Source organism: Chelonia mydas, chromosome 25 (assembly GCF_015237465.2).
Source record: "Chelonia mydas isolate rCheMyd1 chromosome 25, rCheMyd1.pri.v2, whole genome shotgun sequence".
NCBI classification, from domain to species: Eukaryota; Metazoa; Chordata; order Testudines; family Cheloniidae; genus Chelonia; species Chelonia mydas.
Genome location: NC_057858.1, coordinates 12,568,485 through 12,584,149, shown reverse-complemented (window position 1 = coordinate 12,584,149; position 15,665 = coordinate 12,568,485). Strand labels below are relative to the sequence as shown.

The 15,665-nt window shown below is 41.1% G+C and overlaps 1 protein-coding gene across 11 annotated transcripts in view; it reads right to left on the bottom strand.

Moving 5' to 3' along the window:
* The window catches only part of GNG7 (G protein subunit gamma 7), a 123,889-nt gene that overhangs the window by 39,072 nt on the left and 69,152 nt on the right, over positions 1 to 15,665 (bottom strand). For 9 of the 11 annotated variants that reach the window (XM_037885422.2, XM_043535644.1, XM_043535649.1 and 6 more), the window contains one exon: positions 8,145 to 8,170. Coding sequence is in view for 2 of the 11 variants with exons in the window: in XM_037885414.2 (XP_037741342.1) it covers positions 8,145 to 8,170; positions 8,998 to 9,092 (121 nt within the window). In the remaining 9 variants the exon portion in view is untranslated. Of the gene's footprint in view, positions 1 to 8,144; positions 8,171 to 8,997; positions 9,093 to 15,665 lie in introns of all 11 variants that reach the window. The other 2 variants (XM_037885414.2, XM_043535640.1) reach the window with 1 other exon arrangement.

Genomic DNA, 15,665 nt, shown 5'->3' with positions numbered 1-15,665 from the left:
GATAGGGAGACCAAAAAAAGAAAAGTAACTGACGAATTACACAACAGGCTATACAATTACTAATTTTTGTAGAGCTACACGTTTTAGACGATTAGTACAGACTAGAATATAAATCCATTCAAATTTCTCCCAGTTTAGACAACGTATGTTGTAACAGCTGCTGTTTTAGTCGTTTGTCCCACAAAACTAAAAAATGAAGAAACAGTCATATTGATCTGACCTATAAACTAGTAGTTTTAGAGATTTGCTTTTATAACACACTGTGCCTTAGACTTCAGCAATTTATCTGTATATACAGAAGTGCATGTCGCAAATGAGACGTTTCATACAGCACTAGATATAGAACAGCTGCCAGCAGCAGCATGATAAAAAGGCCAGCAGGATGTTATCCTGGAAACAAACAACAGACCTCATTCCCCCTCCCACCCCCAATTTCCTCCCCCGCACAACCTAACCTGAAAGCACTTAATAGGATGCTCTAGATTAGCACTATTTCCTTATTTCCCAGCATTGCATCTAACTCAGGTGAATGCTCAGTTTCAGGTAGAAAGAGAAAGAAGGTGGGGGGGAGGGGGAAGAGAGAGAGAGAGCAAGAGAGAAGATAAAGGAATAACTAGGGTGACTAAAGCAGGGGAGATTGAAATCAAATTTAAATCAGTTTTCTGTTTACTGATTTAAATCATGATCAGAATTGCTGATTTAAAAAAAATCCATCTAGTTCTGCATTTGTACTTTTAAGTCTCCTAAATAAAGACTCATTCCCATTGGTCAGTAACCATTAAAAAAAAAAATGGTTAGTCTCTAAGGTGCCACAAGTCCTCCTTTTCTTTTTGCGAATACAGACTAACACGGCTGCTACTCTGAAACCTGTCATTAAAACATGTTTTATTTGCAACCAGCTAAATTTGGTATTTTTTGCTGACACCATCTATACACATTTATTTATGCAATTACATGCCTGGAATAAATTGATACATTTATCAATTACATGCCTGGAATAGGTCACCAGGACCATGGTATTCACCCAAGAGTTCTGAAAGAACTCAAACATGAAATTGTAGAACTATTAGCTGTGGTATGTAACCTATCACTTAAATCACCATCTGTACCAGATGACTGGAGGGTAGCTAATGTGATGCCAATTTTTTTCAAAAAGGTTCCAGAGGCGATCCTGGTAATTACAGGCCAGTGAGCCTAACTTCAGTACCAGGCAAATTGGTTGGAACTATAGTAAAGAACAGAATCATCAGACACAGATGAACAAGATTTGTTGGGGAAGAGTCAACACAGCTTTTAAAAAAGGAAATCATGCCTCACCAGTCTACTAGAATTCTTTGAGGAGGGTCAACAAATATGTGGACAAAGATGATCCAGTGGATAGAGTGTACTTGGACTGTCAGAAAGCCTTGACTAGGTCCCTCACCAAAGGCTATTAAGCAAACTATGTAGTCATGGGATAAGAGGGAAGGTCCTCTCACGGATCAGTATCTCGTTAAAAGACAGGAAAAGAGAGGTAGCAATAAATAGTCAGTTTCAGAATGGAGAGATGTAAATAGCAGTGTCCCCTCAGAATCTGTACTGGGATCAGTTTTGTTAAACATATTCATAAATGATCTGCAAAAAGGGGTGGAGAGAGAGGTGGGAAAGTTTGCAGATGGTACAAAATTACTCGAGATTCCAGTCTGCTTTGGACTTAACTAAGAGTTACAAAGGAATCTCACAAAACTAGATGACTGAATTCCATCTGCCATTTTACTGCAAAGTAATGCATACTGGAAAACATAATCCCAACTCTACATACAAAATAATGGGCTTTAAATTAGCTGTTATTAGTCAAGAAAGATCTTGGAGTCATCATGGATAGTTCTCTGGAAACATCCGCTCAATATTCAGCAGCAAACAAAAAAGCTAACGTTGTTAGGAATCAGGTAGGAAAGGGATAGATAAAACAGAAAATATCATAATACCACTATATAAATCAATGTTACGGCCACACCTTGAATACTGCGTGCAGTTCTTGTTGCCCCGTCTCAAAAAAGATTTTAGAAATGGAAAAGGTACAGAGAAGGGCAACAAAAATGATTAAGGGTATGGAAGAGCTTCCATATGAGGACTTCTCAGCAGGAAGAGACACAACTAAGGGGGAATATGATAGATATCTATAAAATCTTGACTGGTGTGAAGACAGCCAATAAGGAAGCGTTATTTACCCCTTCATATAACACCAGAATCAGAGGTTACCCAATGAAATTAATAGGCAGCAGGTTTAAAACAAACAAAAAGAAATATTCCCGTCACACAACACACAGTCAACCTGTGGAACTCATTGCCAGGGGATGTTGTGAAGGCCAAAACTATATCTGGATTCAAAAAAGAATTAGGTAAGTTCATGGAGAATAGGGCCACCAATGACTTAACTAAGATGGCCAGGGATGCAAACCCATGCTCTGTGTCTCTCTAAGCCTCTAACTGCCAGATGCTGGGACAGGTGATAGATCACTTGACTATTGCCCTGTTCTTTCTGTTCATTCCTTTTGAAGTATCTGGCATTAGCCACTGCCAGGAGACTGGGTACTGGGCTAGATGGACCACTGGTCTGACCCAGCATGGCTATTCTTATGTAGCTTAATATGTTTATTCAGATTCTTAATTTTTACATTATGTCAGTAAATAATGCATTTCTTATTTCATAGATTATTTTACTTGGGATTTGTGTCAAGTTGCATTTGGATGCAAATTGGAATTCAATTAAAATGTACAAAAACAGGCCTTTTAAAATTGTATTAATTAGTTAAAGAAATCTATTTTAAGTGTGCAGGATACATAAAAAGTTTATCAAAACATGTCTTGTATTTAAAGAAAAGAAATATTAACTTTAGTAAGTGAACTGAAGATTGTTTCTGTTCCCAGTGGGGTCAGATTTTCAAAGGTATTTAAGCGCCTAAAGCTGCGGATAGAGGCCTAGTGGGATTTTTAAAAGTGCTTAAGTATAGGTACTTTATAAAACCCACTAGGTCCCTATTCTGCATCTTCAGGTGCCTTTGAAAATCTGGCCCCAATGTCCTTCAAGATCTTAGAATTAGAAGACCTCTTCCTCTCGCCCCTGATTTTAATTCCTAGATTTGAAGAGGGAAAACGAGCTCTCCTGCTTCAAGTCCCACTCTGTTTCTTAACTTTGAATGAATTAGTCCAAGTGAAGGAAATATTCTCTCCACACCCATTAGCAGCCAAAAGTAATTAAGATAAAAGCTTTTCTGCACTTCAGAAACTCAAAGTACTTAAGTTTGAAAAAATGTTAATACCAGCGTTCACTCCATTGTAACAACTGAAGCTATAGATGCTTAATGCAGTATGTGACATTGTGACATTATTTACAATGCTTGAGTTGACCTCAAAAGTTAAAGATGCCCCCCAAGCACATATTCTGTATAGAGGAGCAGCACACTAACTTATTTTAGCAGAAAAAAGAAAAGGAGGACTTGTGGCACCTTAGGGACTCACAAATTTATTTGAGGATAAGCTTTTGTGAGCTACAGCTCACTTCGATGAAGCTCATGAAAGCTTAGGCTCAAATAAATCGGTTCGTCTCTAAGGTGCCACAAGTCCTCCTGTTCTTTTTGCAGATACAGACTAACACGGCTGCTACCCTGAAACCTGCTATTTTAGGAGGGCTCACTGATGCAGCACATTTACATTATTTTGTTGAAGTAAATTTAGGCCTTAACAGCGCTGTCATAATTTCAAATTGAGTTTTAAACAGGTTTACTTTTTTTTTTTTTTAAATCTCATTTAAATAAAAAAATCTGATTCAAATAAAACTCACGGATTGATTTAAACAGATTTTTATCCACCTTGGACCAAAACACTTCAAGCCTCCTACACCTTTTCTGGGAAACCTGTATCTCTCAAATATACATATTCACATGACAACCACTGTAGAAAATCTAGGCATCCAGTCTAGCCCTTGGTAAGAAACAGTGACGCATGACCTCATGTCAGTGTCACAACCCAGTGCCACAGTACGGTTTCTACTGAAGACTCAGTGTTGAACTACCAGAAAAAGGACTGCCCTCCGCCTTGGAAAGGTGAGCCTTTCAGTACAAATAAGACTGATCAGCTGCAAATGAGTTAATTAATACAAGCTTGTCTAAACATGGAGTTGTTTCAGATTCACTGTTTCTGATTAACCCCATGTGTGAACATTTATTCCAAAATCAATCTATTTCACTTTAAATTCACATGCTACCTTAGTAAGAAACAATTTTCAAATTTAGCTAAGCCCTTGGACTCTGCCTACCCATCCTTAAATCTGCTGAAAATAATTATGTCCCACTGCCTCAACTCCAAAGAAAGTTTACATAAGAACAGACTGATGTAGATTTAAATGTGTTCCAAAAATTTAAAATAGCTCTCTTAAGAAGTTACTACAAACCCACCAAATGTAGATCCTACTTTGCCTAGCAAGTGACTGGCTTGAGGCAAAACAATTAATTCTGCATTATATTTGTGTTGCAATCACTTCCAGTTTAAGTAAAACCTGCCACAATGGTCCAATTCCAAGGCTGCAGGCTCACATTTATAGCATTGTTACCTTGATCCAGTTTGCAGGGAGTACGTTTCACATCATGATCAATGCCCCCAGTTTCAAAAACAGACACTTTAGACTGGTACAAGTGTAGGGTAACCACCCAGTGCACACAGAATCCTGTGCTTATCTAGAGATATTCCCAGATGAGTGCACATTTGGATGTACTACCAGAAGGTTTTTCAGTTTGAATTTTAACCAGTCCTCCTACGCAAGATGCATTTTTGTAAACTATTTATATATAATTGAACTTCTCTACATCTCTGGAGGTGGATGTCAGAATCTTATTATGTTACAAATGTGAATGTAAAATGCAAGGAAAATCTGGTTAAAAAAGCCTTAAGCAAGTTAGCTTTTCTTTTGATCTTTGCCCTGCCTGTTAGGAATAAGGAAGGAAGTTCCAATTTTCATGTATTCAATATTGTGTTGATTAAGGAAGCTTATTTCTTTATAAAATGCCTCTGCTGTTTGAGCAAAATATGCAAATCATGACAAAGGCATGGTACCTGCCCCTTTGCTGGCTTGAAGAGATCATGCGCATTTCAGGACACCACAGTGGAAGATGCATTTTCAGAAATTGTAAATAATGAATGAATGGCTAAAAAAAAGATACTGAAAAATGTACAGAATACACCGCGTCATATCTTATACAAAGGATGATCAGTATTTAAAAATGGGCAACCTACAATCACCAATCCACATTCATTCACTTCATATTAGAAAACTTTGAGTGTATTTGTAATTTACTTTTTCTGTTCTGTTCCATCCTCTCTCAAGGGTTTCAGTGCCTCTATCATTCATTTTAAGACAGGGAAATGACTGATCATGCTGTTTCTACTCATCCCTGTTCCGCACTTGGAACGCCAATTCTTTAGATTTCACAATAAACCTGATTCGAAGTTGGAGAGTCACTCCTTTGTACTGTGGTTTATAGATTGCCCCATCAGGGCAGTGGTTTATATTCTGAAGTCTGGCAATTGTCCTGAGAGAAATGTAAGCTTTATTCAAGTATAAATACAAACATATTGGCCTTTTTTTTTTTTAAAAAAAAAACAACACTAATTCTAGCAACTAAGCCCAGCCAAAAAAAAAAAAAAAAAAAAAAAGCGTGCACTTCAAGGTGTAGAAATCAATTATTAGGGGACAACCTTATTCGAAATCACACCCAGGAATATTCTGAATGGCATATTTACATGAGCCAGGAATACCAATCCCATTAGAATTCTGTGCTTTGTGCCACAGAGAATGCTGTATGCTAGCATGCTTACAGTGTTAATGACAGAGTCCGAGCAAGAGAAGTGCTTGTGTTTTCACGTTGGTTGGTTTGCTAATGGAAGACAAGGATGTTTTTAGGTTTCACTAATAGGAGTCAGAGTTCTGGTATGTAGAGCACTTTAAACTTAGTGCCACCTTCCAAAGACACCTAGGACAGGGACTCTCAAATTCTTCCACAGTGTGGACCACATGTAGTACAGAGCACTGGCTTACAGCACCTGCCTTTCCAGTCATAATTACACGACAGCCTGTGGAACACAGAACTACGGAAACTGCCACACACAGCAAGCTAGTGGCTTATCAAATAAAAATGATCAGTACCAGATGTTTCAGTGCTTCAGAAGTAGAAGGGAAGAAAGATTTATAACCTGCTTTGGCGGGGCGGGGCGGGGGGAGGGGGGAAGGTTTCTTACTGATCCTTGTAATTTAATTGTTGGTTTAAGAGCTGACACACAAGAGTGTATTTATCCTTTCTGAAATATCTTTTCCTTTTCCCAAAGGGACTGCATACATTCTTGTCGTCAGATCTTTTTCTGAATCTACTATGCCAGGGATGGACAAACTTCTTGGCCTGAGGGCCACATTTGGGTAGGTAAATTATATGCAGGGCCATGAATGTAGGGCTGGGGCAGGGGCTTGGGTATGGGAGGGAGTGCAGGGTGCAGGAGGGGGCTCAGGGCAGGGGGTTGGGGTGTGGCCCGGCGCCGCTTACCTCGAGCAGCTCCGGGGTGGCAGAGGTGCGCAGCAGGGCTAAGGCAGGTTCCCTACCTGCCCTGATCCTGTACTGCTCCCGGAAGTGGCCAGCATGTCTGGCAGTGGCTCCTTGGGGTGGGGTGGGGCAAGCGGCTCTGCCGTGCGTTGCCCTCACCTGTGGGTACCACCCCCGAAGCTCCCATTGACCGCAGTTCCCCATTCTCGGCCAGTGGGAGCTGCAAGGGGGGGGGGGCAGTGCCTGCAGGTGAGGGCAGTGCATGGAGCCCTCTGCCCCCACCCCCCCAGGGACGTGGTGCTGTCCACTTCCGGGAGTGGCATGGGGCCAGGGCAGGCAGGGAGCCTGCCTTAGCCCCGCTGCACCATAGGGCTGGCAATCCCACGGGCCGGATTGAAAGCCCTGATGAGCCAGATCCGGCCTGTGGGCCATAGTTTGCCCTCCCCTGTACTATGCTCTTGGCTTCAATGACAGCCAGGGGCAGCAAGTTCTTCAGGTGAAGTGCGTGGTGTAGAAAAGGAGTTCCTTTCATTTGTTTTAAGTTTGTGGTCATTCAGCATCCTTGGACATCTCCTTGTTTGTGAATTTGTGGGAGAGGATAATTAGGAGCCCCCATTTGCACTCTCTACGTTTCTTCATTTTGTATACCTATCGTGTACTACCCCCACCGAATACCAGTCTTCTCTTTTCATATGGAGCTTTCCCATGCCTCTAATCATTCTTCTTATTCAACCCTAACACTCTTCTATATTCTTTTTGAGGCAGGGAGATCAGATACCCACACAGTATTTCAGGCAAGGACACGCTATTACTTATATTTGTGCTTTCTGGCATGTACTGCAATGTCTGGGAATTTGGCAAGATCTAAAAAAGCTATTTCAGTGTGCACTGCTCGTCCTGCTCAACTTCTTACTGCAACCTAATGAATTCTAAAGATTTCTACAAGAATTTAGCCAGCCTGTGGCCAATAAGAGATTTTGTGCAATATGGATCTTTTGCAATTCAGCAGGCATAACCACAAAGGTAACTTGACGGAAAGGAGATAAGAGACAGCTTGGTCATAAAGGCTCAGAAGTGCCACATCCGGGGTGCTATGGATGTGAAGGGAGATAAGGGGAAAGCAGATACCCTGCAATATAAAATATGAGCCAAATAAATTTAGACCCAGTCCCACAATGTGCATTATGTGCCACAAGCAAGACTAGGGCGCCAGTGAGCTGCCTCCCTTTCCTCTTGCAGGAGGAGGAAAATAGCTGATCCATGCAGTTTACATGTGAGGCAGGACCACTCAGCAGTAACCTGCTCTGCTTGTTAAGAATAGTCCTTTCAAGACCTCTTTTGAAGAGAGCTGTGTATGGGGCACAGAGCAATTCAGCGAAGGCTTGTCCTATAGGTGTAATGATATGGTCAGTTTAAGGTTCAGTTCTGTTTGAACTATCAGAGTGGTTAATGCTGAGCAGTACTACAGACCAGAAACCATTCCTATCAGACAGAGCTGTATGCCATGGAACAGCATGCCAATTTTAGTTACATAGTTTTTAAGGAAAGGGCTCAAAATGGCCAGTGTGTACATACCTTTCCTCACTGTTCCTGGATTATTCCTGAAAGAAAAAACATTGGACATTAGTTCTGTGTGATCATTTCAAGATAACACTCGTTAGCATCTAGTGCGCACTTACACCCTTCACAATGGAACTCAGAATGTTGCAAAATGTTGCAGTCTGCAACATCAGATACTGGAAGTCCCTGAGGTTATAGAAGCCTAATGGTATCTGACAACACAAACTAAAACTTCCATGAAGAAGGGTCACTTCAGTTGTACAGCATTCAGTAAATCACTTTCTAGCCAGGGGCTGAAAGTCAAAATGATAGAAGTGATGACCAAAGCTGAAGGCAGGAATGAGACATCCAAGGGCAAGAAGGTATTTGGGCATACAGCAGGGCCTATGCCTGAGGCACTCCATGTTGGCAGGGATAAGGGGGCAGATAAAGGACGTCACCAGCATGGCTCTGTAGTACTGTGCATTTTTCACATAACCAGCATTCTTTAAGGAGTCAGTCTTTTTAAAAATTTATTCTGCTTCATAGTTTTAAAAACACAAGGGGGAGAAGAATGAATCAAGTTTATTTACCCACAGCTCCGAGTAAGATATTTAAGCAAACTCAGGTTGGCTTTGCATGGCATTAAAGATGCTTAATGAGACTGTACTATAACTTCTAAGCAAAACTTTTAAACCAGAAATTTCCACTTGTCAACAATGACTGTGTCAGATACCTTTACAAGCTAAAAAGCTTTGTGTACTTCCAACTTTGGGCTCTAGTGTTAAAAAAGGAGGAGCAGAGGACCTGGAGCAAGCTGAAAGCTGGAAAACCATAACCTCCCTATCAAGCAAATTAACCGAAAACGGAACAAGTGACAGGAAACCACCTGATTTTCTGGCATGCTGTTTTATCACAGAGAGTAGTGGGGGCAATGAGGGCAACAGGAAATTCATATCCCACGATCAGCTCACTTGTCATGACCTAGGAAAAGGGTGGCCGTAGAAGGGTTTAATGGAATTTTACCAGTTTACTCAAATCATTTACACAAAATACATTTCAGAAACACACCTGTATTACTGAACCTTATGAACTTATGTCAGAAAACCTTAGCTTGCCATCCTGCTACAGGTTCAGTAGGTGCAGGAGCAAGTTTAATACCCCATGCATTCTCGTACATCCTTTTATGTGCATCTTACATTAAAGCATCTAATTTATCTTTCCATCATTTTTACCGGTCTCTCTTTTAAATTAGGAAAATCTAACTGACTGATCAGTTTCATCTGAGCTGCACATTCTCATGCACTAGCTGAATTCTATAAAGTTTAGGTTGTACACACGGCACAAGTGTCACTTAAAAAACCTTTTCAATATAAAACGTGTTATGGAAAGATTTCTATTGGCTGTAGGCTTTGCAAAAAAAACCCCACCTAATTTCAAAAGAAAAAAGTTTGAGACCAAATTTGACCTGGCCATGTCCCTTTAATCCCCAATTTGCACTCTTGAAATTTAAAGTTCTAATTTAACTTGTTAAAAAAGAGCAAAACAGACAGGGTTTCTATCCCATGGAACAGAATTTTGCAATTGTCACAGTGTTGCTAAAGTGACAAACTGAAGGCAACCAATGGTCTATCTACTACAACAGTGTCTAAGAGCAAGCAGTGCTGGGTAAATTGCCGAGGAAGGCACGAACTCCCCCAGAATTCACCTAGCTTTGTAATGCTCCAAGACAAATGAGCATGATCATTGGCTACTGAATTTTTTCATCCGGGAGAGCAAATTACAATGCAAAAAGTTACCAGTGCATTTTTACAACTGAAGTACTACTGCCATCTGCCAAGATGATTTCAACTAGTGTAATGAACTCTTTGTTCTCACAGCTGATGGAAAATACAATCAATACCGGCTGTTACAAGAATACAAGATATGGACAGTCCAGCATTTTCTCAGGAACTTTAAAATCATTTTGATTCTATAATCCCACCCACCCTATTGCAGCTTACATCTTAAAACCTGATGCACAAGCATATGAGAAACACAGCCAGCAGTGTCAGGTACATGTGCTAGTACTCAATATTTTAAAACCCTCTGCAGTCCAGTTTCAAGGAAGAGCAGCTGTTCATTTCTTGAGGATACACCTTCAACAATTCAGCAGGTTGAGAGTGGTTGGAGATGAGGAAAATGTATTACATTAGGTAAAAACAGCCAGATATATGTTTAATTTCTGTGTGGTTCAGTGTCAAAGTTAATTTGTAGCACTGAAGTTAGTTGATCAAGATTGCTCAGCCTCTGCCAGTGAGATGAGGTTTCAGTTCTCTGGAGAACTACTGTAAATCTCTGAAGAGAAGGGTGGAGGGGGGAAACAAAAAGATTTGTAAAAATTAATGGAATTCTTTCCACAACTGCTAGAGAACGTTTTTCAGGCATTTAGCCAACACTGCTTCAGAGGGTAAAAAAGCATGTGGGCTTTTCACAGCTCTGTACTTGAACATTAAAACAAAAAAAGGCAGGCTCAGTGAGGCACCTAGGCAACAGTCACTCTGATGCAGGAAAAACTACGTCAGTGGGCTGCATCACTGCTGAGGCTCTGGGGTTGGGGAACCCTCCTACAGCATATCACTACCCACACAGTGAGTTCAGTTTACTGTTCTTGTCCTCAGTTCTATAGGCTCAGCGAGGAGGAGGAGGAGGAAGAGCAAAAGCAAAGCACCACTTTTCACTTGAGTGAAAGGACAAAACTGACTCACACACTTACACACACGAGTAATAAGGCAAACCAGTGTGTTTGTAAGGTTAAATAAAAAGATAACACTGCAAAGGACTGAACTGTCACATGCTAAGTTAAACAGAAGTTGAACACACTGCAAGTTATCATTATGTACAGGTTCTTCTGAATTCCACTTTGAGACCCCAGGGGGTGGCCACTGAACAAAAGATACAACAAATCCCACATCCCCTTCTGCGTCTACACAATACAGTGGCAACTCTGTTGAGACTCCTGGTTTAGTGTATTAAAATTAGGCAGGATGATTTTGGTCCTCATGCTGGTCTGTCCCCCCCCCCCGAGATTTCGCCAACTTGCACTCACAGGTGACTATTTCTATTCAAACAGAGCAAGCCAGAAAAGCACATTTACAGCATAAATACTTGCTTTAACACCAAGCTTTTCCATACAATTTCATTTTACTATAGGACATTAACTACCTGTTAGAGACTTGTTTTGCAACTGGCTCCTGACTGTCTGCAGAACTTAACTTAAGCATACAAAAAAGACAGCACTTAACTAAACCAGAAGTGCAATTTCTAGCAATCATGTTTTACTCAGAAAACTGATTCTCAGTGCCTCAAATTTCAATAATTAGTTAAAACAGGAGTTAAGTCTCATTTCCCCCCCTCTATTTTAACCCTTTCCGATCTCCAGAATGAGTCTGGGGATAGCCTCATGGACGCAGATCTAAAGTTCACCCCACTAGTGTCATAATGCAGTAATGACTTACACTGAGTCATTCCAGGACAGACTTTTTTCTTATTCATCCTGGGAAAATGAAGAAGAACAGCAGGAGAAAGAGCAACCACTCAGACAAGCAGTGTGTCACCACTCAGAATACTGCTGCACCTTAATTTGCTACAGGTACCCGTATCCGATGTATCCGATTCCAGAGTATGGACCATGTTGATTTGTTAGTGGCGTTTTTTCAATAGGCCAGAAAATCTGAGGTTGCTAAATGGTGCCATAGGAGATTATTACTGAGAAATTCACAAGTTATTTACATCTGTTCAAGGAGTTTTGCTATGAGAACATACAGATGACTTTAGTCTTTGTCTGTGTGGCCACTGGTCTCATGCAACAGATCCCTTACATTAAAAAAATGTGATCCTGACAGCAGAATTGCTTAACTCCCAAAGCACATGGACTCTTCTATGCCACTGTTTTGTTCCCAAGAGTAAGCTAGAATCAATGTTGGTATCTACAGCACAAATAGCATAATTAGTTCTGAATATAGTCCCCAGAGTGGAGAAAGCTTGAATTTAATTTAGGGACATTTAAGGTATTTTTCCTACCACAGTTCAAAACAAAGAACTTTGTTTCTATAGTAATTGGAAACTGTACTAAAACAATTTCCTCTCTATTGGTTGCACAGTAGTTTATTGCTGTAGGGTGGGTCGTTGATGTTTAGTGATTAAAAAGACATCTGTTTAGGGAAAATATCTGCTTATAAAACATTATTCTGGACCCTGCAAACAGGCTAATCTTAGCAGTGTCTTACTGAAGAAAGTTAATTCATAAGATTCAGATTGCACTTGTTTTAACTAGAACTGTTTAGAGAAGACAATGCAATATCAGCTGGTCTCTTCAACATGTGTTTTTAAACAGCTTTAGACAGTGAGCTCTTCAGGGTAGGGACTGTGCATTGCTCTACCCAGTACCTAGCACAAGCTGGCCCTGATCATGCTTGATCCATAGGCACTACTGTAACCATGATTAATAATATCTGACATGCTTACAGAATGCTAGAATGAGAAGTGCACAGTTGTTAGCAGCAGTAGTTCATCTCAGAAAGAAAGGATTCCTTTATATTTAGAGATAAAAGCAGGGCAGCCTCTGTGGTTATTTGCTCCGTCACAAAGCATTACATAACAGTCTCTGGAGAACAGCCATCTTTTCAAAATAAGAATAATTATGAATGTGTGAAAGCTTAGGGGTGCGCCGTCTTGTCGGTACCGAGTGGAGATTATGGTCAGCAGCTTGCAGAAGCAACAGTACACAGAGGAGCCATCATTTAAAAAAAAAAGTAAGTAACTGCACAGGAACCAATCATAACACTGCAATTTTAGACTGGATGCAAAAATGGGCATTCGCATTTCACCTCAATTTGAGTCTTAACTAGATTATACTTTGAACGTCCAATGTCTGCAACATTAAAATTAAAACAAAGGGTCAGCAAAGGGGCAGACTGTGTGTTTTGAAAAGATCCTGTATATAGGTGCATTGGAGGTGGCTGACAGCTATTTTGACATTAAGTATTTCTAGGGCTAAAAACCATCAGGAAGAACATGCATAAGTCTTCAGTGTCTTGCTCCCTTCCTCCACACTCCCACTTTATCCACCCCCTCTACAAAGTCACCATCCTGCTCAACTTCAGAGTAAAACTGCCACACATTCCACTCAGAGTGGGCTGTTTGTCAAACTTTGCCTACATTTGTCAGCTGAGCAGCTGAGGCTAGTGAGTCGCACTGCCTACTCCCCTGGCGTGGAGGAATCAGTGCCCTGTGTGCAAGCCTCTCTCCACTGCACGTGAGGTTTTGTTTTTGCAGCAAAAGGTTCAGAGAAATAAGAAAATACATCCTCTGAGATTCATATTTAATACACCCGCAGACAACAAGTGCGTGGCAGAGCTGAGGGGAAGATTTAAAAAAATCCACTGGGATGTGCTTCTAAATCCACTAGGTGCCTTTGAAAATCTAATCTTAATCCATGAAGCTACTCTCCTAAATCAGACTCATTCAGATCTCAGAATCCTGAAGGAGCAAGTTCATACAAAAAGCTACTTAAGTCTTTTCAGGGAATGCTGTATTCTGACCATTTACAGAGTGCTGTAACTGTTGTGGGTTATGAACTATAGGGTTCAGCATCCAAACTTGAGGCAAAATCCTGTGGGGGCACTGAGTGCCTTCAACTCCCGCTGAGGTCAGTGTGGGAGGAGGGTACTTGGCATCTCACAGGATCAGGCCTTTGGGCTCATCCAATGATTTTAAAGAGCAATTACAAGCAGGGTGGAGGAGAAAGGTTAAAAGGAGAAAAAGGATGCTATGCGTATGGTAGTTTAGGGTAATTCTGGATTAAAAGAGCAAAAGGATTTTACCTGAAAGAACAGAATAGGTCACAGCAAGGGGTAACTTTCAATTAAGTTTAAGTATTACTTAGACACACTGATGATCTTTCAGGGAATCGTTTAAGATTAGTTAAATTCTTTGCCTGGGATGACAGATAAGGCAGCAGGATGCTGTAGCTCCTCCCTGCTTCCACCCTGTGTCAACACCTAATTTAGGACAGAAACAAGTGCTGTAATTTAAAGTGTGGGTAATTGCGATGGAGGGGATGTAATGTGAATGCCCCAGATACCATTCCTTACTCTTACACAACTAGCTTGTAGAAAAGGTAAAAGGAGACGCAGAAAGCTAGGATGAGAAGCCAGGTGGGATTAGTCACTGAAGACTTAAAACACAATCAAAATATATTTAGTGCATGCATCCATTCGCCCCCCTCCTTCACCATGTTCACACAAGGGATTTCAATATTCCACAGACATTAAGTGCATAGCAGCCCAGCATTAAAGTAAATGAAGTAAAACTAATTCTCTGCTGGAGAATGTAATTGCTCTAACAACAGACAAGCAGCTTCCATAGAATGGAATTGACGATATGAAGGCAGATGATCAGGTCACTAGGAAACTGCTCCCCAGCATGGTAGGAAGAGAATAATGGCCTCACAGCAAACAAAATTTTCAATCTGGAATAATGGTTAAACTCCAATGATAGGAATATTGGTCTGTTTTTATTTGCCAAGAAGGAAGGAAGCCCTAGCCAGAAATAAAAGGCAAGTTACAAAAATCAGTAGTAATGAGATGTGTCTGTTCTGACCCCTAGTGTTTTGTCATCAAATGTAAACATCCTTCAATTTTGCCACTAATGGGCGAAACAGCCCCTGAAGCTCCCTCTGTGCAAGGTCAGTTTCCCCTTGCCACACTAAAGGTAGGAAGATCCTTCCATAACCTCCTAAGAAACAAAGTGAGCTATGTTAATTTCCTCATAGAAATATTCTGGGTTTGAACATTGGTTTTGAGCACAATTATCAGATCCACAGCTCAACTCCCGAAAGAGTTCAAGGCATCTAATACGGGAAGTTACTACTAGTTCCAGGCCAACAGTTCAATGGCCAGCCTGGAAGGGTTAACAAGGCTGCTCTTAATCCTCCTCTTCAGTTTTCTGCAAAAACAAATTGTCGCTTGTAACAGATATTTAGACTAAAGGTGCCCTATGCACCAACTGCCTCCTTTCAACCATACTTCAAAGAGATTCTAGATGCACCAGACCACCAGCTGCAGAGAAGTTACTATATTAAAAAGGCTTGAGCACCTCCCCCTCCTCTTCCCATTCAGTAATTCTAGGCAAATAAAAGATCAGAAATTCCAGCCTTATCTACACTGGGGATTTACCTTTGTTACACTCAGTGAAGGACAGCAACAGTTGGGTTTACACTGGTACAGCTCTCTTATGTAGGCCTGGTCTACACTGGCGGGGGGGCGGGGGGCGGCGCGCGGATCGATCTAAGATACGCAACTTCAGCTACGAGAATAGTGTAGCTGAAGTCGACGTATCTTAGATCGACCTCTCACCGTAGTGGAGTTCCAGAGTCGACGGCAGAGCGATCGGGGATCGATTTATTATGTCTACACTAGACGCAATAAATCGATCCCCAATAGATTGATCACTGCCCGCCAATCCGGTGGGTAGTGTAGACATGGCCATAGAGAGGCTATAAACCACTTATGAGCA